This window comes from Castanea sativa, chromosome 5, assembly GCF_040712315.1.
Source record: "Castanea sativa cultivar Marrone di Chiusa Pesio chromosome 5, ASM4071231v1".
NCBI lineage: Eukaryota > Viridiplantae > Streptophyta > Magnoliopsida > Fagales > Fagaceae > Castanea > Castanea sativa.
In genome coordinates this window covers 15,790,087-15,816,626 of record NC_134017.1, presented here as the reverse complement: position 1 = coordinate 15,816,626, position 26,540 = coordinate 15,790,087, and the positions used below count along the sequence as shown (strand labels likewise).

At 39.9% G+C, this 26,540-nt stretch overlaps 1 protein-coding gene across 3 annotated transcripts; it reads left to right on the top strand.

The window, feature by feature from the left end:
* Window positions 1-1,017: 1,017 nt before the first annotated feature.
* On the top strand, window positions 1,018-26,540 carry LOC142637414 (protein TPR1-like). Of its 3 annotated transcripts, none has more exons than XM_075811691.1 (7): window positions 1,018-1,109; window positions 1,358-1,479; window positions 2,208-2,348; window positions 2,586-2,755; window positions 3,544-3,678; window positions 3,870-3,964; window positions 26,196-26,540. In XM_075811691.1, the coding sequence occupies exons 5-7, from the start codon at window positions 3,571-3,573 to the stop codon at window positions 26,269-26,271; spliced, it is 279 nt and encodes a 92-aa protein (XP_075667806.1). In that variant the 5' UTR covers window positions 1,018-1,109; window positions 1,358-1,479; window positions 2,208-2,348; window positions 2,586-2,755; window positions 3,544-3,570; the 3' UTR covers window positions 26,272-26,540. The 3 variants fall into 3 exon arrangements, 1 of the variants encoding a protein (XP_075667806.1); XR_012844628.1 differs by having other exon boundaries at window positions 1,024-1,109; window positions 3,607-3,678; XR_012844627.1 differs by having other exon boundaries at window positions 1,024-1,109.

The window sequence follows — 26,540 nt, the reverse complement described above, 5'->3', positions numbered from 1 at the left end:
TTATCCATATAACAACCATACATCATACATAAAAAATCATGTTCATACATGGTGAATGAAATAAGTTCCACATATTTAATAAACTTGTTCATACATAAACAGATAAAACCTGTTCAAGTATTAATACATAAAAAAAAATTTAAATCCATTTATACACAACAAATTTCATCATTTCATTCACCATGCAAAAAAGGTTTTGAAATTGCCTCAACAAGAATTAAACTCCAAAATATCATCATGTAGTATATAATATCATTAAGTAACTATTCCATTTGTTGTTGTTCACAAATGCCAAAATAAAAATATACAAGTTAAATTAGCATTTAAAATATAATAATTTAACTCAAAAAAATCAAAATAAATGGGCAAAGAATCTAAATTTTAAATATCATACTTAGTGTAAAAGCTACTCAAATAGTACATATATCAAAGTAAATATATATATATATATATTTATGCCCACAATAGACTAAGCTACCTCTCTCTTTAGGTTGCTCCAAAAAATAAAAAAATAAAACTCTCTTTAGCTAAATACATTAAAAAAAAAAAAAAAGTATTTAGGCCTATAATATCCTATCTTCTTTACACTATCACTATTTTTTGTCATGATCAACGTGATCACTAAATATCATCAAAATTTTGGAAGTGAAAACCTATAACAAAAATCAACTTTTTTTAAAAAATTTATTTTTTATGGAAAATTTCCACTTCAAACACTAGTGATTTTTTAAATATATATACTAATAAATTTAGTCTTTTTTTTAGTGAGCTAGAAAATACTATCATTTATTTTGGGCCCAGTTAAAACGAACATAAGCCAGCAGTGATCCAAGTCTGATCCAAGTCCAACTACAATATATTTTTGAATTTCAAAAAATGTTACCGTTGAGTTGAGAGCTGCCGTCAAAAATCCCAGAGGCCACGCCCCTGCCTTGCTTTCCCCATATAGTTATAAATAAGAATCCCTCACATAAACCCACACTCTCTGTTTTAGATTTTGAAATCACAGAGAGAGATGGGCATTGGCAATGGAGAGTGCTGTCTCCGTTTGCTTCAGAGGCATTCTTCTCATCAAAAGCAGACAAAATCTCAACCCATTCGCAGCACAGGTTTCTCTCTCTCTCTCTCTCTCTCTCTCTCTCTAAAATTTGTTTCTATGCTTTGATCAAACTCAATTACTTTCTCTATTAATTCATTCTTTTTTGGAATTGAGAAAAACCAAAACAAAAAAAACGACTGGGCATCACTGCTTTTTTTTCCCTTTTATCAATTCCATCAAAACAAATCCATTGTGGGTTGTTAAGACCAGACTCCAGATTATGAATAATATTCTGCTCTATTTTGATTTTCTCCTCAGAATTTCGTTTTCATCCCCTTACTGGCCTCTTCATCACCACACTACCACCGGTCCACCCCACAACAGCCAGACCCGCCCCACTCCGGTGAGTTCAATGGTGATAGGAGACAGAGACCCTCAAGGTTTGTCGCCATATAACAATTAAGGCAATCTCCAGATTTTCTCAATCTAAATGCTTCATTCATGTTTATACACAGTTTCAACTTTGTGACTTGAAAAATAAAAATAATAATTTTGATGGGTATGTTAGACTAAAATTTTGTGTTTGTTATGATGTGGCAGCCTTACGAATCTATGGCTTTGATCTCATCCTCCAAGAAAGAGGCATCTTGCTTAAACTGTATCCTCTTTTTTTTTTTTTTTTTCTTTATATGTTGGGTTTATGAAATTGTTTACTTTTCTTAATTTTTTTGCTTCAGTATGTTACCTTAATCTTTGTACTTATAGACCTGAAGCTGTGCCGACCGGGCAGGTTCTATAACATCGTTTCTATTGCAAGAGTTCGAACCCTACCTTTACTCCAACTTTCATTAAAAATGTTAAAAATATCGTGTTGGGCCTCACTTCTTAAGAGAGAGTTTGAGATTATACATGAAGGGAGTGTTAGAATTATGGTTAGATGATTGATAATTTACCACTAGTTTTGTATTTGTAATTCACCTCTACCAAGTCCAACAGTTGCCTTGAGCTCCATTGAATTAAGGTCATTGTTTTCCAGAATGTATTTTTATTCTTACATTTTCTTAGCAACAAATGAATAATATTTGTGTTACTAACTTGGAACAGCATAAAACGTCTATGCCCATGTAACTCACCCATTAATTTTCTGGGATATGATAATTTTTTGCAGAAAGTTGCTGCAAGCTGCTTATGGCTTGCATCAAAGCTCGAGGAAAGCCCAAGGAAAGCAAGACAAGTCCTTATTGTTTTCCACAGAATAGAATGTAGGATGGAGAACTTACCGATAGAGCATTTGGAGATTGGTTCACAGGTTAAGCACCCACCTTCTTTTCCATGAATTACCTGTTTATCATTTTCTTCTTTGGCACAAGAATTTAATTTTTCTTCTTTTTTTCTTTTTGGCAACCACCGAGTATAATGGCTTTGTGTGAATCGGTGGTTAATTTTTAGCACTTCAGGTGTCTTTGCACTTATATGGTCCTTTTTTTCTCTAAAAATGCAATAAATTCTCATGCTTATCTTGTTTATCGTATTACTTTTCTAACAGAAATATCATGACCTCAAGATTGGCTTGAGCAGAACAGAAAGACGTGTATTGAAAGAGATGGGATTTGTTTGTCATGTTGAACATCCTCATAAATTCATATCTAACTACCTTGCCATTCTCGAAACACCTCCAGAACTGAGGCAGGAAGCTTGGAATCTAGCAAATGATAGGTACTTTTTGCAAATTAACTACTCATAGACAAAAGTTATGCACTTTCTTTTCTTATTATTTGGCTATACATTTAACAAGGGAACTTTGCATCTAAAATTTGTATTCTTCAGTTAAGTCTTATAAAAAAAAAGTGTCATTTAGTTTACATATCTATATAGATAGTATTCATAACTATCAAAAAAAAAAAGACAGTATTCATAGATGTCTTTAGTATCATATAGAATCTACATTGTATAATATTAGATTTTTGTAGGAAGTGTTCATAATTCGACTAGTATGTTTGAGTGTACACTAGATACTCTTTGGACAATGTATAGTGCTTTTATTTTTGGTGGGCTACATAAATCCTTCTTCTCCAATCAGCCCTATTTAGGGCCATATTCTGTTATATTTTTATGATTATGCTTTTCTTTCTTTTTAGACCGATATTATATTTTGGCCTCTCTTTAATGCCTTAAGCTCCTTGAATCTATAAATTGCCTGTTTTTTTTAATGTTGCCCTGGCCATGCATATAATTTGATGCAGAAGACATCTTGACAGTTATTTGTTTAGTTGGTAGTCACAGTGTAGTATGTAAGACAATTGCATTCTTCTATGCTTCAAAATAATGGGTCGAACTCCAAAGCACCCAATTGTTTTTTTTTTTTTTGGGTGGTGAATTATGTCTGCTGATTATTGTGGTGTGCTTCTGTTTGTATGCCTTGTCTCATTTCAATAAAATTATTCATACTTTTATATATATATATATATATATATATATATATAAAATTAAACTTTTATATGAAGAATGGAGTTGATCCAAATGGTAGAAGCATGGAGGATGGAACTGATAGAACCAAACCCTGGCAGTTGTCTGAAATTGTGGATGCTGTCCAGCGCCGATTAGTTACCATGCCTGAAGGCACAGATTCTTCCGGCAAGGTTTGTGAAGTATCTTGTATTTAATACCGTATTTTCAATAAGTATTATAAATTTTACTAAAAGTTCAAAATAATTAATACACAGGTTGGTTATAATGTGACCTCTCAACTCTCTGCAAGTTTACCATATTTGGCTTCTTATTATAAAGTTTATATACTTGATGATGCATTCTGTCCTATGTTTATACTTAGGTTGTTCGACTTCTATATGCTAATTCTGGCCTTGGGGTTTTGGCACTTGGGTCAAATAGTGTTCAGAAGCTGTGGAAATGGGCACGGAACGAAAGGTAATTGCTAGCTTAATGCATGTTCCCTTAGTTTTTTTCCCTTAATAACTTCTGTATGTCTGCTTACCTTAAGTGCATGAGTTTGATAAGTACTTGTTCCCTATCTTAGGGGCAGGAATTATGTTCATGTGTTTGATTCGTGTACAATTACAAAATGCATGAAAAAAAATGGTAATTTTGCTTGTCAATAAAAATGGATTTAGTGTATCTTTCTAGTTTGAAGACAATAACACCTCACGATGATATGTAAGACTGATTGCAGTGTGCGTGTTATGCGTGTGGGTTAGGTTTTAACTACTAATCTTAAGTTTTGTTTTGTTGGGTAGTGGTAGTACTTGTTAACATTTCCTTTTTTGTGTTTCATTTAAAAAGAGGAAAAAAAGCTATCAAAAAATTTGTCAAAAGAGATAAAAAAAATTTTGCCAAAAACTGAAAAAGTGTCAAAAGTTGAAAAAGTTACACAAAAAGTTATCCAAAATATGTTGTTAATGGGCACCTTACGGTGCCCGTTAACACAACCCTTTTCTGTTTTAGTTATATAGTATATATGGCGTGCCTAGAATATTTTTATTTATACACAATGTGCTTTTTTTTAATACCCGGTAAAGATAATAGGTTACATCATAATGTGAGGAGATTGTTTTGCTACCATTGTATCTGGATTCCTACAATCAGATAACATAAACTTAGAAGCATATAAAATAGAAATCAGCGTAGAGTTCTGCTGTATAATATTATAAATATCATCTAGGATAGCTTCAGTCCACCAAGGTCAGTGCATTTTGTTTTTCCAGTGTTCTTGGATCTATACTTGCTGCTTTTCAGAATGACCACTGTATGGAAGCCCAAGCCTGCTGCACAGATTAGAGCTTCACGAATTGCAATGAGTCTTGCTGAGCGACAGTCTTTAGATGTGGTGGTGAAAGCCCTCAGTTCCATCTCTGGTCTCAGTTCCATCTCTGGTCTTCCCTATGCAAGCTATGCTCTTCTCTCTAATCAACTGCTTAGTAGTTTCGGCTTGTATCAGTAGTTGCCACTCCTCCCAATAAGGCCAAGCTAGAGGATTACTATTATTACCACCATCAATAATTGGTCGATCAAAACCTACATTAAAATCATGAAAGGCTGATGTGTACCTGTGAGTTAGGGTTTTCCCTCAAAGATAGTAGCATTTCTGTGTGTCCAATAAACCAAAGAGTGACAAAAAATTTTGGAATACTATCCTTGAGTCTAGATTCTTTTCTACTTCCTCAGAGCGAATTGATCGTCCAATCCGTGATTGAGTTGTAAGATGATATTTTTAGGGAGGGAAATTTTCCCAAAGGAAGTCCCAAGTTTCAGAGGAAATGTGTGATGTGTTTTGGTGAGATAGTGGTTGATCATTAAGAAGCATGGAGCCCTTTTAAGTTCATAGCCCCCCACAATTGGTGGAGTTTGTGGGAAATCCACTAAGCAGCAGGGCTAGAAGTTAGTTGGGGTTAGGATGACTAGTCAAAGAATGATACATTTTGAGGGTCAGGAGGAACCTTCTCGACTAAAGGATACATTTTGAGGTAAGAAGAGAGGGTCAGGAGGAACCCTAGTGAAGTTATAGCAGGGAGGTGGTTCTCCCTTCACGCGCCTTAGGGAAAAGTCAATGACCAACTCCATAGGATAGCTTGATGTGGAGATGGATCGTCTAAGGGCTCAGGTTCTAACGTTGCAACGGGAGAAGAGGATCCTTGCGGAGAATAGGGACCGACGAGAGATAAACCTAGTGAAAGAGAACTCTTGCTGGAGGGAGAACACCGAGGAGTTTTATTGTGTGAATCAGGGAGGTCGAATTCCCCCTCACAGAGACATAGGGAAAGGATGCTATCCCCCGTGAGTAGGCATAAGAACCAGATAAAGATAGGAATAATAGGAGAGAATCCTCCCACAGAGGATCGGGGAAAGAAAGACTTCTCTGAGGAGCTTCCAGATTGTAAGGACATAGGGTGAACCCTCAACATAGTGTAATGACGCAATGAGTCCCCCCTTGCAGCAAATTTCCTGTTCTCCATTCTTTAAGGCCATCGAAGGGTCAAACATGCCACGAAGATTTGTGAAGCCCATATTTACCAACTATGATAGGAAGTTTGACCCTGTGGAGCACGTCAGTCAATATAACCAAAGCATGGCTATTAACTCTAAGAACGAGGCCTTGATATGTAAGATTTTCCCATCCAGTTTGGGTCTCATAGCTATGAGATGGTTCAATGGACTAGAGAAGGGGTCTATTAATAGACCTATTAATAGTTATGACAAATTGACCCGAGTGTTTAAGACTAGGTTCGTGACTCGCAAACGAGTTCCAAAGCCATTAGATTCCCTAATCACTATGTCCATGAAAGAAGGGGAGACCCTAAGGGCATACTCGGACCGATATTGGGAATTATACCACGAGATTAGGGGAGTGGCAGCTAGCACCTTTAAAGTCGGTGTTTCTATTGAGCTGAACTCAGGACCTCACTCACCCTTCGACTCGTCACAAATATGCATGAGCTGATGGAAAGGGTAGAGGAGTACAAAAGACTAAAGGACAATCAACTGCAAGGTAAGTCTAAGTCCAAGGCACCCTTTGGTTGAAAGGAAGGATAGAACTTTTATTATGACTATTAAGGGAACAAAAATAGCCCTTGGTTCCCGCTATTCGATTATAGCATCTTGAGGGAAACATCATAAGGGATGTGATGGGGTGTCTACCAACCTAACAAATCTACCCATAACTACCTAAAGAATATGGAAATGAGAAAGGATGAGTATACTTATAGGGGATGGGTGAGTGGTCTCAGTAGGAGCGCTTTAAGCAAGAAAAGAGAAAGAGACAGCGAGAGAGTGAAAGGCTAGAGGAAAGAAATAAAAGAAATGAAGCCATGCCGTCGCTTGATCTCCATGTACCTTAGGAGCTCAATGGATAGGCAACCACTATTATTGATCTATGACAGTTGTCATGAAGCGTGCGAAGGGGGAAGTTGTCAAATTTGGCGCATTTATTATCTGATGCTTAGTGTCACCAAGACGTGACGGTTTTAGCGGTGAACATCCCAAGATGATGAGATCATAACCACGGTCCCTTTACCATGTATTGGAGATGGGATCGTGGGGGGCTATTATAGATGGACAAGAGCTTGGCCTATACTAGGCCCAAGCTCGGGGCTTAATAAGAGCTTAGCCCATACTATGCCCAAGCTTTGGGCCAGTAAATTTAGGTTTGGCCTAAATCTGGCCTAGACAGATCTACATGTCCCCGACATGTATATCCGAACAAAGCTCACTATCCCTGAAGAAGGAAGGTAATGCCTTGGGGAAATCCCCCTGCTGAACACAAGATTTAGCGTCAAACACAACTTACTAGAAAATCATTTCAATGACATGCCTATGAGACCTATCACTAATGTGTGATTAGAGGTGCTAAAACAGTAGCCCAGACTTAGGAAACCACCCAAGCTCTATAAGTGGAGGGACCCACGTATGCGCCTAAGATTCTCTAATCATGACAGACCCACTAAAAGCAAGGGGGAGGAGCAAGAGGTTGGAACATAATGCTGGGGAGAGAAATACGAGTGAACAATGAAAGATCAAAATGCAATAGTTAAGGAAAGGGATCTAACTTAGATTCCCAAAGGGGCATCTCGGCTATTTGAAATTCTCCTCGAACAGTCACACTTCCATCAGAAAACCATTGTACCACATTTTCAAATTATCAGTTATTAGCCAAACTTCTCTTGGGCCTTCCCATTATGGGCTAAACCCATAATGGAATACAAATTAATTGGGGATTCGAGCCCAGCGAGCCCACGATTGTTGGGATCTCACCTCCACAAATTCTATAAGGATCTTTCTAGTTCTATAACCCAATATACTCTACCTAAGATTAACATTATTTTTTTTCCATGAATCTTAAGAACAAAAAAGAAAGGCTCATTGAGGTCCTAATTAGGCTACATTGTGGAAATGAAAAAAGCTCTTGTGGATGAAAGAAAAAAGGTTTACTTTATTATTTATTTAACTCATATATTTATTATTAATTATATAGCTTATTTATAAATTTAATTTTTATTTATTATTTCTATAAATTATTTAGGATATTAAGAATTATATAGGACATGCAAGCCCTCAACATATGTGAAGAGTCCACATTAGCTGTTCAAAGGCTAATAGAAGAGCCAGATAAGTTGCTAATTGACCTTCTAGCCAAAATTAACATTTCTTTTTTCTATGATTCACAAGAATAAAAAAGAAAGTCTTGGCGAGGTCCTAACTAGGCTAGGTTGTGGATAAAAGATTACCATTTTTTTTCTATGATTCATAGGAACAAAAAAGAAAATTTCGGTGAGGTCCTGACTAGGTTGGGTTGTGGACAAAATTAAAGAGGTCTTTTTTATTATTTATTTTATGAATATATTTAGCTGTTTGAAGGCTAACACAACAGTCAAGTAAGTTGAGCATCCGCCCTCTAACCAAGATTAATATTTTTTGTTCTATGATTCATAGGAACAAAAAAGAAAGGCTCAGTGAGGTCCTGACTAGGCTAGGTTGTAAAAGTAAAAAAAGGCTTTTGTAGATGAAATTAAAGAGATTTTTTCTATTATTTATTTTATTAATATATTTAGTTGTTCAAAGGTTAATAGAGGAGCTGAGTAAGTTGCTCATCGACCCTCCAGCTAAGATTTAACATTTTTTTTTCTGTGATCCACATGAACAAAAATGAAAAGCTCAGCAAGGTCCTAACTAGGATGGATTGTGGACAAACTCAAATATATCTTTTCTATTGTTTATTTTATTAATATATTTATTTTATTTTTATAATTAGTCATTCAAAGGCTATAGAGGAGCTGGGTAAGTTGCTCATCGACCCTCTTGCCAAGACTAACATTTTTTTTTCTATGATTCATTGGAATAAAAAAGAAATGCTCAACAAGATCCTGACTATGCTTGGTTCTGGATGTTAAAAAGGCTTTTGCAAACAAAATCAAAGAGATATTTTCTAAAATATATATATAGCCGTTCAAAGGTTAATAGAGGAGCTTGGTAAGTTGCTCATTGATCTGCTAGCCAAGATTAACATTTTTTTCTATGATTCATAAAAACAAAAAAGAAAAGCTTGGCGAGGTCTTGACTAGGTTGGGTTTTAGATAAAATCAAAGAGGTCATTTCTATTATTTATTTTATTAATTTAATTAGTCTTTCAAAGGCTAATAGAGGAGTCGGGTAAGTTGTTCATCGACCCTCTAGCCAAGATTAACATTTTTTTTTTCTCTATGATTCACAGGAATAAAAAAGAAAGGCTTGTTGACAAGGTCCTTTCTAGGCTAGGTTGTGGAAGTAAAAAAAGTTCCTACAGACAAAATTAAAGAGATCATTTCTATTATTACTATATTTATTTTATTTATATATTTACCCGTTCAAAGGCTCATAGAGGAGTTGGGGGTAAGTTGAGCATCGACCCTTTACCCAAGATTAACATTTTTTTCCTTTGATTCATAAGAACAATAATGAAAAGCTCGATAAGGTCCTGACTAGGCTCAGTTGTGGACAAAATCAAAGATATATTTTCTATTATTTATTTTATTTATGTAATTAGACTTGCACAGGCTATTGGAGGAGCTGGATAAGTTGCTTATCAACCCTCTAGCCTAGATTAACATTTTTTTTCTTTCTATAATTCATAGGAAGGCTCGGCAAGGTCTTGACTAGACTAGGTTGTGGAAGTAAAAAAAAGGCTTTTGAAGAAAAAATTTGAAAGGTCATTTCTATTATTTATTTTATTAATATATTTATTTTATGTATATATTTAGCCGTTTAAAAGCTAATGGAGGAGTTGGGTAAGTTGAGCATCGACCTTTTAATGCAGATTAACATTTTTTTTCTATGATACATAGGAACAAAAGAGAAAAGCTCGATGATGTCTTGACTAGGTTGAGTTGTGGACAAAATCAAAGAGATATTTTCTATTATTTATTTTATTTATATAATTAGCCTTTCAAAGGCTAATAGAGGAGCTGGGGTAAGTTTCTCATCTACCCTCTAAACAAGATTAACATTTTTTTTCAATGATTCATAGGAATAAAGAAGAAAAGCCTGGCAAAGTTCTAAAAAGGCTGAGTTGTGGATGTAAAAAAGGCTTTTACAGGCAAAATCGAAGAGATGTTTTTTATTTTTTATTTTATTCATATATTTAGCAGTTCAAAGACTAATAGAGGTGTTGGGTAAGTTGCTCATCGATCTTATAGCAAATATTAACATTTTTTTTTATAATTCATAGGAAAAAAAATAAAGGCTCGGCAAGGTCCTAACTATGCTAGGTTGTGGAAAAAATTAAAGAGATCTTTTCTATAATTTATTTTATTTATATATTTAGTCATTCAAAGGCTAATAGAGGAGTTGGGTAAATTGAACATCGATTCTCTAACCAAGATCAACATTTTTTCTATGTTTCATAGGAATAAAAAAGAAAGGTTCGGTAAGGTTCTGACTTGGTTGAGTTGTGAAAAATGGCTCTTGCAAACAAAACCAAATAAATCTTTTCTATTATTTACTTTATTTATATTTTTAGCCGTTCAAAGGCTAATTGAGGAGTTTGGTAAGTTGCTCATCGATTATCTAGGGAAGATTAACATTTTTTTTTTTGATTTGTAGAACAAAAAAGAAAGGCTCATTGAGGTCCTGACCAGACTAGGTTGTGGACAAAATCAAATGGATCTTTTATATTATTTATTTCATTAATATATTTTTCCATTCGAAAACTAAAAGCAAAGTTGGGTAAGTTGAGCATCAACCTTCTAACTAAGATTAACATTTTTTTTTTCTATGATTCATAGGAATAGAAAAGAAAGGCTCGGCTAGATCTTGCTAAATTGGATTGTGGAAGTCAAATAGGTTCTTACAGAAAATAAAAATTAAAGAAATCTTTTCTATTACTTATTTTATTAATATATTTAGATGTTGAAGGGCTAATAGAAGAGCCGGGTAAATTGCTCTTCTGTAAGTGCACAATTGCACCTGGCCCTAAGAACAGTTATGGGCTCAGGCCCAATGAGCCTTAAACAATATGAATTTGTAGAGTGTGGGCTTGAAACCCAGGTTAGAAATGTTTGAGGATTAAATGACAAGCCAAAGATTGCAAACACTTGGAAACAATAAGGAATATTATAAATCAACCTGCTCGGACGTAAGCCGAGAGCTGTTCTTATATTATCTCTTTCCCTTTTTTTTTTTCTTTTCCTTCTGGATTACAAAAAAGTCCGTCCGTCTTTTTGTTCTAGGTTGCTCCTTAAATACTCTTCTTTTTGATACTTTGTATACGTGTTGCCCCAACTCCCCCTTAGCCTAGATATTTCTTTTCTCAGTGCCTTTGAATAGTAACCAGAAGTTTCCCTTCCACTGTTCAGGTGTCACTTCCCCATTAATGCGGCCAGGGTGGTAGGTGCAGGGTCTTTAATGTGGAGGTGGCAGCCTTTATCTTTGGTATTTCTCTAACATCGGTGCTTCTAGGACATTCAAGGGTTCACCCCCTTTAACCATTGGTCTTGACTATGTCATTCCCTAACCTTTACCATGAAGTCCCGGGTTCTCCGGTGTCCGTCCGAAGGGAAATTCATCCTCGGCTGGATCCTCGGATCCTCGGCGTATGGGCCGACCCGTAGCACTGACAAGTTCTAAACCCAAGAGCAGGTCGGCCTTCCTTAGCATGGCCCAACGGCCCATATTCCCATCAGGGTCTTTTTGCTCCCTACAATAGCCCCTCAAAACTCTAATTTTCAACGTCCGAGGAGAAAAATAGGGTTTTGATCTGATGAGAACCTACTCCACACACTTTGTGAATGATTGCACGTGTAGAAATCGTTTCGCGTCCCAGAAGATGCCACTTGGCGGTTTCATTTTCAAAAACGCGCGCATTTATTACCGTAAGTTGTACCTTGTCCCCCACGTTCAACGGTGAAATGAGCATCCAACGGTCCTTATCATTCCACGAAAATTTGGGCAGGACGAACATAATTTCGGGGCCGCTTTTCCGCACATCGTGACGCTTCGGGAACCTGCGCCTTCATTTAATTCCCCAGGGGCTAATCCCATCAAAACATCAGCAATCACATTTTACCTACAGAAAACCGTGGAAATTTGCACACCTTCAACTTTGCAAGTTCTTGCTCTCTCTATTCTTAACCTTTTCTCCTCGGACATAGTCCTCGGCTGTCCTCGTAGATATTCTCCCCTTTAGAGTTTAGCCTTTCGTTCTTTTCTGATGGGTAGGTTTAAGTGTCTAGTTGATACCGCCGCTGGAATGGAAGGCTTCAGAGCCAAATATAACATTCCCGGCGATGTAGGTTTGAAATATTGCCCAGCAGAAGCCGTGGCCGGTTCTAGAAAAGAGGGAGAGGTTATCATCCCAATGATAGCCTTCATAGAGGGTAGGATGACCCTCCCAATGAAACCTGTAACTAGGGAGTACCTTCGCAACCACCGGTTGTGTCCCGATCAGTGCCTCCCAAACGTTTTTAGAGTTTTGTGTAGTGTCGATGCTCTGAACGAGCAAATGGGTTTGAATCTCACCTGGCACGATGTCGTTTTTCTGTACGAGTCCCACAAACTTTCCAATGTAGGTTACTACATTAAATCTCGCTCCAGTGTCGTTAGGCTAATCTCCTGTCTACCCAAATCCAACAAAGGCATGAAGGACGACTACCTGATCGTCTCTGGAAACTGGCACGACGGCCTCCACTGCCCAGTTGAGTGGGGAGATCCAGGTGCGACACCTTAGGATTAATCTCCCCCTCTCACAACTTCCTTTAATATTCACGAACATGCACACTAACATGTATTTATATTTGTTTAACTTTATCACTTGCTGTTGGAATCTGACCATGTTGTTCACTTTCACGTCTTTCGTTGCAGATAAGCAACACGTGCATCCACGCTTGAGCCATTGCAGCGTTGCCGACCTAAACCGAGTGCTTCGCTCCGAGGTGTTCGTCAGCAAGGACTTACAACTTAGAGCTGCTTATCTGATTTTGGGGTACACTCCCATCTCCTCGGACTTCCAGGAGATAGAAAACGCCATCGTCGCGGGTGACCGAAGGCGAAGGAGAATAAACGTAGCCCGGCCCAACTTTTTGGACGACCGCGATCTCCCGGATGCCCCTCACACCGTTTTGTACAATCAGCCCATAGCAGCAATTCCCCTCGCCGTGCACTCACAGGCAACTGTCGTTCCAGAAGAGCAGGTGTCTTCTTCACATACACTAGACGAAGAAATAGATCAATTCCAATTTGAAGACACCGAAAGACCTCGAGGGAACCAGTTCGTCGTACTCTCTGACGAGGAAGAAGAAGCCACTGAAGTTTCTGGAATTGCAGGATTAGTTCTCGCCCATCCAGAAGACGACTCCGAGGAAGATATGGACAGGATGAAGGGTCTCCTAACTAACAGAGCTGCGAAGGTTGCTGGGAAAAAGACGGGGGGTCCCAAGCTCTTCAAACTTTGCCACCTCCCCCTCCTCCAGCTGAGCCAAAACTTCCAGCTGAGGATCCCAAAAAGAAGAGAAAGGGGGAGGCCGAGGGGATGATCAACAAAGACCCTAAAAAACTGCGACAACAACTCCCACCGGTTCAGCAGCAGAAGCTGGACAAAGGCAAGGGTAGGGCCCGCTCAGTTGAAAGCGGGGAAATTAGGGACGAGGCCGAAGTGCGCCGAGCACCAACCACCTGGTCCCCCGACTTAAGACTGGACGGCGCACCCATCTCCTGCCAATCCAGTATAAGGGCGGTTCAACAAGGCCATGCCCACCACTTGGCCGAAGTGTTGGAACGCCCTCTTCTGCTGCTCAAGGACATGGAGACCTTGGAAAAAATGAGCCAGCCACAACTATTCCTCTCTTTAAAAAGAGACTTAGCGCTGGTAAGTTTAACCCCTTTTAGGAAGATTCCACTTTTAACAATATACATTAGTTTTTTACTATTCCTAATTCCATCATACTTTGTTGCAGGCCATTCAGGAGGTCTTTGTAGCCGAGAAGTTCATAGAAGACACTTGGAAGAAGGCCAGAACTGAGCAGGAAATTAGGATGGAGACTGAGAAGTCCTTGGGCACAGCCCTTGCTCAGAACGAGAAACTTACCACGGAGGTGGCTGATCTAAAGAGAGAGAAGAATGGGGCCGAGGCGAATATGAAGACCATGAAGACCCAGATAGAAGGGCAGCGCAAGCTCCTTCGCGAAAGAGATGAAGAGCTCTCCCAAGCCCAAAGGGAGCGCTCGGATCTGGAAAAGGAACTTGCGCTGATGAAGGAAGAAGCCAGCTCATTCCAACGCTCTTTAGAGGCTGCTAAGCAGACGAGCTACGAGGAAGGGGTAGCAACAACCGAGGAGCAGCTGACAGAGGCCTTCGCGGCTTTGTGCCGAGAGTACTGTCAGAAAGTCTGGGGGGAAGCCCTAAACGTAGCTGGAGTTCCTCTGTCCTCGGACCTGAGGAAATCTAAGAACGTTTGGCTTCCCCTAGAGATACAGGAGATTGAAGAGGTTCCTGCTGCTACTCCTACCCCTGAGTCAACTCTTCCTGCTCTGCCTCCGGTGGTCCCACAGCAAATTCCTGATCCTACAGAACCTTCAGGTTCCAACAAAGAGAAGGAAGGAGGAGGGGATGCAGAGAAGGACTTGAGCCAGATAGTGGAACCCAACGTCCTTCCAACGAAGACAGCAGATAAAGGGAAGCAAGTCTTGACTCCCTTTGAGCTAGAGTTGAGAAAGACCGAGGCCACCAGTACCTCTCAGCAAGACCCCCCTCTAAAGGCTTAGGACCTAGCTTAGGACTTCTCTTTTTCCATGTTTGAATTAAATATGTAATATATATTTGAATGATTAATGAAAAACAATTTCATTTGGTTCTCACCTATGTTACATCCGTTTTACTTTACTCTTTTTGTATTTGTTATAAAGATTGCCATTAGTACACAGTCAAAAGGGAAAGAACAAAAAAATCTAACTCCAACTATTACACAATCATAACCTCCACGCAGTCATTTGCACGTTTTAGTATTAAAAATTTAACAACAGATGACATAATTGAGATATTTTAAACAATGCCTTGATAAAAAGAAACCTCATATAACGGTTAAATCCTTATAATGTGTGGTATTGTGTTTAGTAGGATGTAAGATCCGAGGACCATTCCGGACCTAAATTTGCTTAACGCTTAAAGATATAAAACTTAAGATCTGAATTAATGACCAGTAAGGCACTAATTTCCAGACGCAATAAGAAATTAACTCTAATCAAGCTTGGGGTCCGAGGACCGGACTTAATCAATTTCCTATTTGATTCTTAAAGACTTCAAACGTTAATTTTCCCAAAGTAGGAGGTCCGAGGACCCGACATAACTAAGGTTCTGTTTAACAAATGTTAAGACATCAATTTCCACAAGGTTTGTGGTCCGAGGACTACACTTAACCAAGTTTCTGTTTGATTCTTAAAGATTGTAACTTCAAATGTTAATTTTTCCAAAGTAGGAGGTCCGAGGACCCGACATAACTAAGGTTCTGTTTAACAAATGATAAGACATCAATTTCCACAAGGTTTGTGGTTCAAGGACTACACTTAACCAAGTTTCTGTTTGATTCTTAAAGATTGTAACTTCAAATGTTAATTTTCCCAAAGTAGGAGGTCCGAGGACCCGACATAACTAAGGTTCTGTTTAACAAATGATAAGACATCAATTTTCACAAGGTTTGTGGTCCGAGGACTACACTTAACCAAGTTTTTGTTTGATTCTTAAGAACAATAGCTTCAAGTGTCAGAGATACTCATAACTTTAAAATGTTCACTGAAAAAAGCACATTTTATTAATAATAATACCTTCTAAGATTGTTTACATTCCATGGGCGTGGTACAATTTTTTCATCTAGGTCAGTTAGCCGATATGACCCTATGCCGGCCCTCGAAACAATGCGATAGGGGCCTTCCCAGTTGGGTCCTAGCTTACCCCAAGCTGGGTTCTTAGAAGTGCCTACAACTTTCCTTAGTACAAGATCACCAGGTGCAAGTGGTCTTAGCTTCACGTGGGCATCATATCCCCGTTTTAGCTTCTGTTGATAATAAGCCATTTGGACCATAGCTGCCTCGCGCCGTTCCTCAAGCAAATCTAGGCCTTTCTCCAAGAGTCCCGCGTTATTCTCTGGATTAAAAGAGCTCGTCTTTAGGGTAGGAAAACCAGATTCCAGAGGTATCACCGCCTCGGCTCCATAAGTCATAGAGAATGGCGTTTCTCCAGTGGACCTGCGCGGTGTGGTCCGATACGTCCACAGAACATGAGGGAGCTCTTCTACCCATCTACCTTTCGCATCGTCCAACCTTTTCTTCAGCCCACTGACAATGACCTTGTTAACAGTCTCGGCTTGCCCATTTCCTTGAGGATAAGCTGGGGTGGAATATCTATTTATGATACCCATGTCACCACAATACTTCCTAAAAGCCTTACTGTCGAACTGAACACCATTGTCTGAGATGAGTGTGTGTGGTATACCGAATCTAGTGACGATGTTTTTCCAGACAAACTTTTTGGAGTCAACATCTCTAATATTTGCTAAGGGCTCGGCCTCAACCCATTTAGTGAAATAGTCTGTTCCCACGAGAAGCCATCTTTTGTTACCTGTTGCCCTCGGAAATGGCCCAACTATGTCTAGTCCCCACTGTGCGAAGGGCCAAGGACTGGAAAGGGGGTTAAGAACTCCTCCAGGTTGATGAATACTAGGGGCGAACCTCTGACACTGATCACATTTCCTGGCATAGTCTTGAGCCTCCCCTTGCATATTGGGCCACCAATAACCCTGAGTCAGAGCTCTGTGGGCTAAGGACCTTCCCCCAGTGTGGCTGCCACAAATCCCTTCATGCAGTTCTTCTAGAAGCCCTTCCGTTGAATCAGGGTGTACACACAACAAGTACGGTCCTAAAAAGGATCGTTTGTACAGTTTCTGGTCTTCGGACAACCAGAAACGTGGCGCCTTTCGGCGTATCTTATCTGCTTCAGATTTGTCTTCAGGAAGGACATCATTCCTAAGAAAAGATATGACCGGGTCGATCCAACTAGGTCCAGGCCTTATCAGATGGATGCGAGGCGCGTTGGTAATGACAAGAGAGGGTTCTAGTAAATCCTCAACGAGGATAACCCTAGGTAGACCTTGAGCCGAGGACGTTGCCAGCGTGGCTAAGGAGTCTGCATGGGTGTTTCCGCTCCGAGAGATATGAGTTAAGGCAAAAAAGTCAAATTCAGTTTGCTGGCGCTTGATCTGGGCCAAATATTCCTGCATCCTTGGATCTCTAGCCTCCATGGTCCCCGTGACCTGGCCGACCACCAGTTGAGAGTCCGAGAAGACATGGATTTCCTTTCCACCCATTCTACGCACCATTTTCATGCCTACCAAGACCGCTTCGTATTCGGCCTTATTATTAGTGGCCGAGAATGCCAATCTCAAAGATTTTTCGAAAACAATTCCCTCAGGGGACGTCAGGACAAGTCCAACACCTGACCCTCTCTGATTGGCTGCTCCATCCACACACACTTCCCAAATCGGCGATACCGCAGCTGTGATTACACCAACTGATTTTTCACCCATGTGGGCCTCTTTTAAAGTTTCTTCCAGCAATGGCTCGGCAAATTCTGCCACCAAGTCAGCGAGAACCTGACCCTTCACCGAGGTGCGAGGCTTGTATTTAACATCAAAAGCCCCCAAGATGGTCCCCCACTTTGCTATTCTTCCTGAGTAGTCGGCGCTACGCAGCACTGCCTTGAGGGGCAATTGGGTCAGAACAATCACTATGTGGGACTGAAAATAATGGGGAAGCTTTCGTGTGGCATGAACCACGGCCAGGAGCGCTTTCTCTAGGGGTTGATAACGCACCTCGGCTTCACCTAAAGACTTACTAACGTAATACACCGGTCTTTGCACCCTGTTATCATCTCTTATCAGGACCATGCTAACCGCGTGGACGGCCACTGCCAGATAAGCAAACAAAATCTCATGTGCTTCAGGACGAGACAGAATGGGTGGCCGAGAAAGATATTGCTTGAGCTGTTGAAAAGCTAACTCGCAGTCCTCAGTCCATTGAAACCCTTTCCACTTATTCAACAGTTGGAAGAAAGGACAACACCGGTCAGCTGACCGAGATATGAATCTATTCAAGGCAGCAATCATTCCCGTTAGCTTCTGGATTTCTTTTGGGTTCCGAGGAGACTGCAAGTCCTGAATAGCCTTGACCTGCACCGAATTTACCTCTATGCCTCTATGAGTAATCATGATCCCAAGAACTTTCCAGACCCCACGCCGAAAGAGCACTTTGAGGCGTTGATGCGCAACTTGTACTTTCTCAGTATTTGAAAAGTGTCGGCCAAATCTTTCACGTGTGAGGGTATTGTTTTGCTTTTCACCACCATATCGTCCACATATACTTCAATGGTTTTCCCCATTTGCTGTTTGAACATTCTAGTCATCATCCTTTGGTAGGTAGCCCCAGCATTCTTCAAACCAAATGGCATGACCTTATAATGATAATTCCCCGTCGGAGTAATGAAGGCAGTCTTCTCTTGATCCTCCAACGCCAAGGGAATTTGGTGGTAACCCTGGAAGGCGTCCAAAAAACTCATCCGAGGATGCCCGACAGTGGCATCCACCAGTTGGTCAATACGTGGCATTGGGAACGAATCTTTAGGACAGGCCTTGTTCAGATCAGTAAAGTCCACGCATACTCTCCATTTGCCGTTCTTCTTTTTAACAACAACAATATGAGCCAACCATTCGGGGTAGAAAACTTCTTTGATAGCCCCCGCCCTTTTGAGTTTAAGAACCTCTTCCTTCACAGCCTCAGAATGTTCTCTGGAAGATCGCCGAGGTGGCTGTCTCCTCGGAACAATAGCTGGGTTGACATTTAAGTGATGACAAATGAAGCCCGAATCCATGCCTGGAGCCTTATAAGGATCCCACGCAAAAACATCAACATTGTCCTTCAAGAATTCTAACAATTCCATCTTCTCTGGGTGTGGCAAAAGTACACCGACTTGGAAGAATCTCTCTGGGTCATCGGCTACTGGAAACTTCTCTAACTCCTCGCAATGTGTCTCATCTCCTGTCACCATTCCAGATGAATCACGAGTCGTTAACTGCTATAAGTCTTTGGTGATTAAAGCCGAAGACTTGGCTTCTGTCTGATGTAGTACCGCAGCTGATATGCACTGCTTGGCTACCGATTGGTTGCCGAGGATTTCCTCAACACATTCCCCCGAGGGGAATTTGACTTTAGCGTGCAAGGTAGAGGAAACAGCCCCAAGCGCGTGCAGCCAGGGCCTGACGAGGATGGCTGTATATGGAGAGTACGCGTCAACCACAATGAAATCCACCTCAACCGTTTCTGAGCCGGATTGAACGGATAAACGGATCTGTCCCTTCGGCACGACGGCTCTCCCTTCGAAGCTTATAAGCGGCGAGTCGTAAGGAGTTAGATCTTCCAACTCCAACCTTAGCCCCTTAAATAGATCAGGGTACATAATATTTGCACCGGCGCACTCGATCTATCATCACCCTTCTCACATCATAGTTCCCTATCCGAGGGTGACCACGAGAGCATCGTCATGGGGCCGATAGTCCCTACCTTATCCTCCTCGGAGAAACCTAAGACGGGCAAAGCGCCCTTCAACCTCTTCGGCCTACTACCCACATCCTCGGCGAGGATGTGAAACTGCCATCACCCTAGTGGGACCCTTTGAGTCGGTCCTACCAGGGTGGCGAAGATAACATTAATTGTTCCCAATCTTGGCCGAGATGAATTATTCCTCCGGTTGTTTGAGCCAACTTGGTGACTCCGGCTGGGCCGACACAAGTGCCGCTTTAACTTTCCCTCAGCGACGAGCCGCCCCGAGATGGTTCCACGAAGTCCGACGGTTCTCGGAGTGTGGTCCACATCTGATGGTAATGCGAGAAAAGGTTTTGATTTCTTTTCGCAGGGTCCCCTGCCATCTTGCTGGGCCATCTGAAGAAGGGCTCCTTACGAACTTTCTCCAGCAACTGATGTACTGGTTCTCGGAACACCGTGCTTACGGCCTGAGGTGCTGCCGAGCCGGACTGCCCAACGTAATCTCTCCTTGGCTTGTTATTGTGGTACCTGTCCGACCTGAAATCTCTTCTCTCCTGCGGGATAACCTTCTCCTTACCCTTTCCTTGCTGCTGGTCTTCCTCCACCCTCTTGTACTCGTCAATACGATCCATGAGACGATGTACGCTGCGAACGGGTTTTTTGGTCAAAGACTTTCTCAAGTCATGATCAGTAGGAAGACCCACTTTAAAGGTATTAAGCGCCACCTCATCAAAGTCGCCATCTATTTCATTAAACATCTCCCAGTAACGGTCGGAGTATGCTTTCAGCGTCTCCCCTTCCTTCATGGTCATGGATAACAACGAGTCCAATGGCCGAGGTACTCTGCTACACGTAATGAACCGCGAAGCGAATGCTCTAGTAAGCTCCCCAAATGAACCTATAGACCCTGATTTAAGGCCGTTGAACCACCTCATAGCAACAGGTCCCAGGCTAGAGGGGAAAACTTTACACACCAGGGTCTCGTTGTGAGAGTGCACTGCCATCCTCGGTTGAAGTGACTCACGTGCTCCACGGATCGACCGGCCGTTATAGATGGTAAAAGTGGTTGGGTAAACCTTCGGGAAGCCTTCCTTTCTCAATCCTAAGTGTAAATGGAGATTTGGAGAGTTGGTGCAACGCCCTACTCATAGTATCGTTACCTAAGCCCCTAGAACGAAGCTTCTACGTCGGCGGGTTGGTGGTCGTCCTCATTCCGGAAGATGTTGCATTGGGGAGAACGTGAGCTTAGGCTGTAGCCACCTCCCCTATCCTCCTCCGAGGAAGAATTAGATGAGGACGGTGAAGACCTATGCTTAGCACGGCGTAACTTTCTCTTCAAACGATTAATTTCCTTCTGCATGGATTTAGAACCCTCATCGTGGGTGGTGCTACCCCCCTCATGAATATGGCTAGCGCCTGGGTATTTTGTATGGACACTTCCCTCATGATCCCTTCGACGTTCAAGACGTTCGAAATGATCTTCCGGTTGTGATCCTTGTGATTCTGCATGGTGAGAGCCTAAGCCTGCCATCCTACCCCCACCTCTTCTAGACTAGGTTTCCCACAGACAGCGCCAATTGTAAGTGCACAATTGCACCTGGCCCCAAGAACAGTTATGGGCTCAGGCCCAATGAGCCTTAAACAATATGAATTTGTAGAGTGTGGGCTTGAAACCCAGGTTAGAAATATTTGAGGATTAAATGACAAGCCAAAGATTGCAAACACTTGGAAACAATAAGGAATATTATAAATCAACCTGCTCGGACGTAAGCCGAGAGCTGTTCTTATATTATCTCTTTCCCTTTTTTTTTTCTTTTCCTTCTGGATTACAAAAAAGTCCGTCCGTCTTTTTGTTCTAGGTTGCTCCTTAAATACTCTTCTTTTTGATACTTTGTACACGTGTTGCCTTAACTCCCTCTTAGCCTAGATATTTCTTTTCTCAGTGCCTTTGAATAGTAACCAGAAGTTTCCCTTCCACTGTTCAGGTGTCACTTCCCCATTAATGCGGCCAGGGTGGTAGGTGCAGGGTCTTTAATGTGGAGGTGGCAGCCTTTATCTTTGGTATTTCTCTAACATCGGTACTTCTAGGACAGTCAAGGGTTCACCCCCTTTAACCATTGGTCTTGACTATGTCATTCCCTAACCTTTACCATGAAGTCCCGGGTTCTCTGGTGTCCGTCCGAAGGGAAATTCATCCTCGGCTGGATCCTCGGATCCTCGGCGTATGGGCCGACCTGTAGCACTGACAAGTTCTAAACCCAAGAGCAGGTCGGCCTTCCTTAGCATGGCCCAACGACCCATATTCCCATCAGGGTCTTTTTGCTCCCCACATCTTCGATCATCTAGCTAAAATAAACAATATTTTTTTTCTTTGATTCATAGTAACTAAAAAGAAAGGCTTGGCGAGGTCTTGACTAGGCTGGGTTGTGGACAAATTCAAAGAGATCTTTTTTATTGTTTATTTGATTAACATAATTATTCTATTTATATATTTAACTGTTCAAAAATTAATAGAGGAGTCGGGTAAGTTGCTCATCGACTCTCTAGCTAAGATTAACATTTTTTTTTCTATGATCTCTTGCCCCATTCTCGCCCCTCGGGGCCCCGTAAAGTCCCGCCATACCCTATAAAACTCTACTTCTTATTAATTTGTCCTGCAACTATTACAATTTTTTTAATAAAACCTATTTTATTAATAATTATATACTTGAAATTACAACTAAATTTATCCTATCAAATCAAATTAATTTTTAGCAAAAACTAAATAGTATTATCCAAGTGTTAAACAAGACAATATCACAACAAAAATAAAAATCCCATAGTATAACATATAACAAAATAGAAGCAAAGAGCTACTTTGAGTAGAATAAAATAAGCTAATATTGATATGTTTGTTTAAATAGTAAGGTTCTAAAGTATAAAAAATTTACAATTATAACTCTTTTCAATGAGGGGATAGGGTGAGGTGGGTCTTAAAAGTCTAAACTCATCATAGTCCTACCCTATGATGCCGGGATAAAATCTCACCCTATTCTAGCCCCACCACCTTTGCAAGGCGGGTAAAACTCGTGCTGGGTGAAGCAAGGAGGGGTAGGTCAAGTGAGGTGGAGCAAAATTATCATCCCTAGTTTTAGATTTTCCTTAATGTAATATAGGGTAAGATAAAAAAAAAATGAAGTAAACCACATTAGTTATTGATGAATCACCAATACGAGTCTAAACATATCAATAAATAAAAAAAAAAGACATATTACTCAATCATCTAACGAATTAGGTCAGACGAGTTTATGTTTGATTAGCTTAGCTACGAGTCAAATCAAGTATGGGTCAGAAATTTATTGTAGTAAATTGGGCTGCTATATCTATGCCTATTGTGTGAGTCACATGCTCTAAGAAAAAACTCTAGTCACATTTATGTTATATCTCAAAATAAGTCATCTAAGCACAATAGAAGCTCTTTATAGTTATTTATAAATCTTGGATCGACTTAGTATATGCTTAATGTGGCACTTGGCACACACATTGGGCATTGGCTTTAACAAATGTTAGACGTATTTGCTTTATGACTATTGGAACATTTAACAACTTTTATGTCAGTTGTAATTTTTAGAAATTTCTTTTAGCTATTGATTTATTACACATTATATCTGTTAGTTGTAATCTTGGTTTTTCAAGTTTTTGGTTTATTTTCTACGAGAGAATGTTCAATGAAATTCATATTTATTACTAAAGGTGCGTTTGTATAAGTTGTAAAATGGTGTTTTAAATTTAAAATGAGAATTTGTAAAAATCTAGGAGAAATTGCGCTTTTAGGTTCCCAAATTGCTTATCTAAATAGACTCTAAATTCCTTTTATATGATAATTGTTAAACTTTTATGTGGCCTTGCACAATTGTAAAGTGAAGTTTCGGGTGTTCGGCTCTTTCTTAATTAGGTTTAGGGTGCGAGACTTGTGAATAGGGGAAAGTTTGTGACCATATGACAGAAAAAAAAAATCAATATCTTTTTTGTAAAGAAAGTGATGATGCCGAAAATCGTCAATAAGCCACACGGTCCTCACGTGTCCCTGATGAAGAACCTGCACAACACAAAAGCTGAAGACCTTAAGAAGGGTATCGGTGTGATACCGGCCAAACACCCTCCGACGGTCAAGTTAGAGAAAATCTCTTATTCACAACTCTAAGGTGCTAGAGCTGAGGTGAATTATGCGTACCTTGGTTTATGAGGGCTTTGGGGTATTTATAGTAGTGTAGGGCCGAAATCTGCGCCTTGGCGAGGAAGTACTTCCCTTCTAGGAGAGTGATTAGTGGATATTGCATATCCCTTAGAGCTCTTTTCCTTATAGGAGTCTTCTTAATTAGAATTAAACGTGTGATGCAAGAATTCTTCTTACTCACGTATGCGTGGGAACCAAGCAACTGTCATGGATGGTTTTGCCTGCCTTCTTCAACCTTTGTTCTCATCAGCCTGCTGAGTCATCAGCGTATGCCGTTGATCCCTATAAGGCCGTCAGCTTACGACCTTTAGCTACGTCGTCAATTTCTTCCGCTTCAGCCTGACGTCATCAGGTCCGTCCCTTTAGCGCGTTGGGAGCGTCAGGAATATTTTATAAAATCATCCTCATCAGCTGCCCAGGGCACTCAATGTTGTGTATATATATATATATATATATATATATATATATATATAAGGCTACCTCTGAGATATTGTCACATTGTGGCCGTGCACTTATCAGTGCTGTAGCACTCAATGCTGAAGAATGGGCCTGGAAGACGAACAAAAGGAGTGCTGGGTCGTTGTGGCTTTGCAAGCCTGGTACTTTTGTGGTCTTCGACATGCATGTTGAAACTTCCTTTTATATAGAAAAAGCTACACCCACTTGTTACTCTGTCTCCTGTGGGGCTAAGCTTGTGTCCAGCGGATCATTGCACTGACACGTTAGACTTGGACACCTGTTTAGTTCACCATGTTCACAAGAATATTGATTAGTTATCCTTCTAAGAGAGTAAAATTAATATATAATTAGTTACTGTAATCGGAATCCTACGCTTTTGTATTTTATGCGAAGTCAAATGAGAGAGAAAGTATATGTTGTTTCTGAAACTCCAACTCAGCATCCATATGGTGTTTCTAGGTCCAATAAAAAATTGACACATGTATTAAAAATTACATATCGACAACTCAGTTAACTTAAAATAAAAAAACAAACTTGCCCCTAAAAATTTCAAAGCCCGCCATTAAAACAACAACAGGCATTTTCCCTTTTTTTGAAAATCAAAATTTTCTCTTCATCTCTGCTTTCTCTCGCACCGCTCTCTCTCCTCCAAACCTCCATAGCCACTACCTAGCATCGTTGCCAGAGCTTCGCTGCTGGACATAATCAATTCCGAAAAGATCGGCCTTTATCTGGTTAGAAAACCCCAAAATCATCTCTTATTCTCGTTGCTTCCAACCCCCAAAGCCGGAAGCTTTCTTGCTACTTCCAACATCTGATATCGTAAGAAAGTTTTTTTCTCTTTTTCTATTTATTTTTTGTATTTTTCACATCTTATTTGTATTTTTTTTTCTTACCAAAAATAAAAGGGTCTATCTTTTTATGATGTTGGATTTGGCACCGTAATCTATCTTATTTTTATAACCAAATCTTACCTGAAATGGTTTTATTCTGTTATGGAACGAGAACACCTAATGTTGCAAGATTTGTATGATAGTGAATTTGGCTTTGCAAGTCTGTTATAGGGTGAGATTTGGTTGTTTTTGTTTAGGGAAGAGACAGGTCTGATGGGAATTTGGGGTTGGGGTTTGGAATTATGAGTTTGGGGTTTATTTGCAATCATTGTTTTAATTTGTATCCTATATTATTATCAATGTCTATAACTTTACATGGGATTGGGCTGCCTAGATTAATTTTGATGGTTCCTTGTAGCTAATTTATGATACTATTCATGTTGTGAGTTTGGGGTTTAATAGCTATTATTCTTTATTTTAGTTTGTATCCTATTTTATTATCAATGTCTATAAACTTTACATATCAATGTCTATAAACTTTACATGGGATTCGACTGCCTAGATTAATATTGATGGTTCCTTGTAGCTAATGCACGATACTACTCATGTTGGTCGCCAAGTTGAAGTAAGATCATATATTGCTAACAGTGTACTTTGTTACTTGAATATAGGTTCTACTGCTGTTATGTTTAGTAGATATTATATTTCTGTTGATATAATTACATAGCCTACCCCATTGTTAAATAATTATTAAAGAAACTAATACAAAATATTTTGTTTCTTGCTTTCTTAATTAATTCTAAGTAACAACCAATTATATTTATACTAAATCATATACAAAGATCTGTTTTACTAGATGACACAATAGATAGCTATACTGTAGTGATTGGATTACATAAGAACTCTTAAACATTATCAGTTTGTAGTGATTGGATAACATAAGAATCTTAAACATTATTATCTGATCCCTTGACTTTAGCTGGAGATACGTTAGCTAAAGTTGATGTTGTCTCAATAGTTATTTGAGTTCAATTTCTTAAGTTCCATTGGTTATAATGTGTTACCTACTGGTTTGTTGGTTGCAGGAAAAGAAAGTTCCAAGCTTCACCAAGAAGAGAGCTGGGAGGTTTGAATAGGGGAGGGCATTCTTTGTTAGTTTGAACAGAGTTATATGTCGACTACAAGAACACATGCAAAAGATTGATAGAGTTGATCAAGATGAGTTAATTGTACACCACAAGGAGGAGAAAAAGTTGAGAACTGCATTGTTGTTATAGTGGGTTGCATTTGTAATTATTGTGACTCTTATGATATGGTGCAATGGGGCTAGAGTGGAGCACAAAAAGATTTTGCCAAAAGTTTAGCTAATTTGGATCAAATTTACATTTTAATGTTATTGTTATGATTTGTAATGTACTTTGTCACCCATC

What these genes read in the sequence shown, in the direction of transcription:
- LOC142637414 (XM_075811691.1), top strand. Translation starts at nt 3,571, where the DNA reads ATGGAGGATGGAACTGATAGAACCAAACCCTGGCAGTTGTCTGAAATT. An exon ending in GCACAGATTCTTCCGGCAAG is followed by an intron (nt 3,679 to 3,869) that starts GTTTGTGAAGTA and finishes GTTTATACTTAG; the next exon opens with GTTGTTCGACTTCTATATGC. An exon ending in AAATGGGCACGGAACGAAAG is followed by an intron (nt 3,965 to 26,195) that starts GTAATTGCTAGC and finishes TGTTGGTTGCAG; the next exon opens with GAAAAGAAAGTTCCAAGCTT.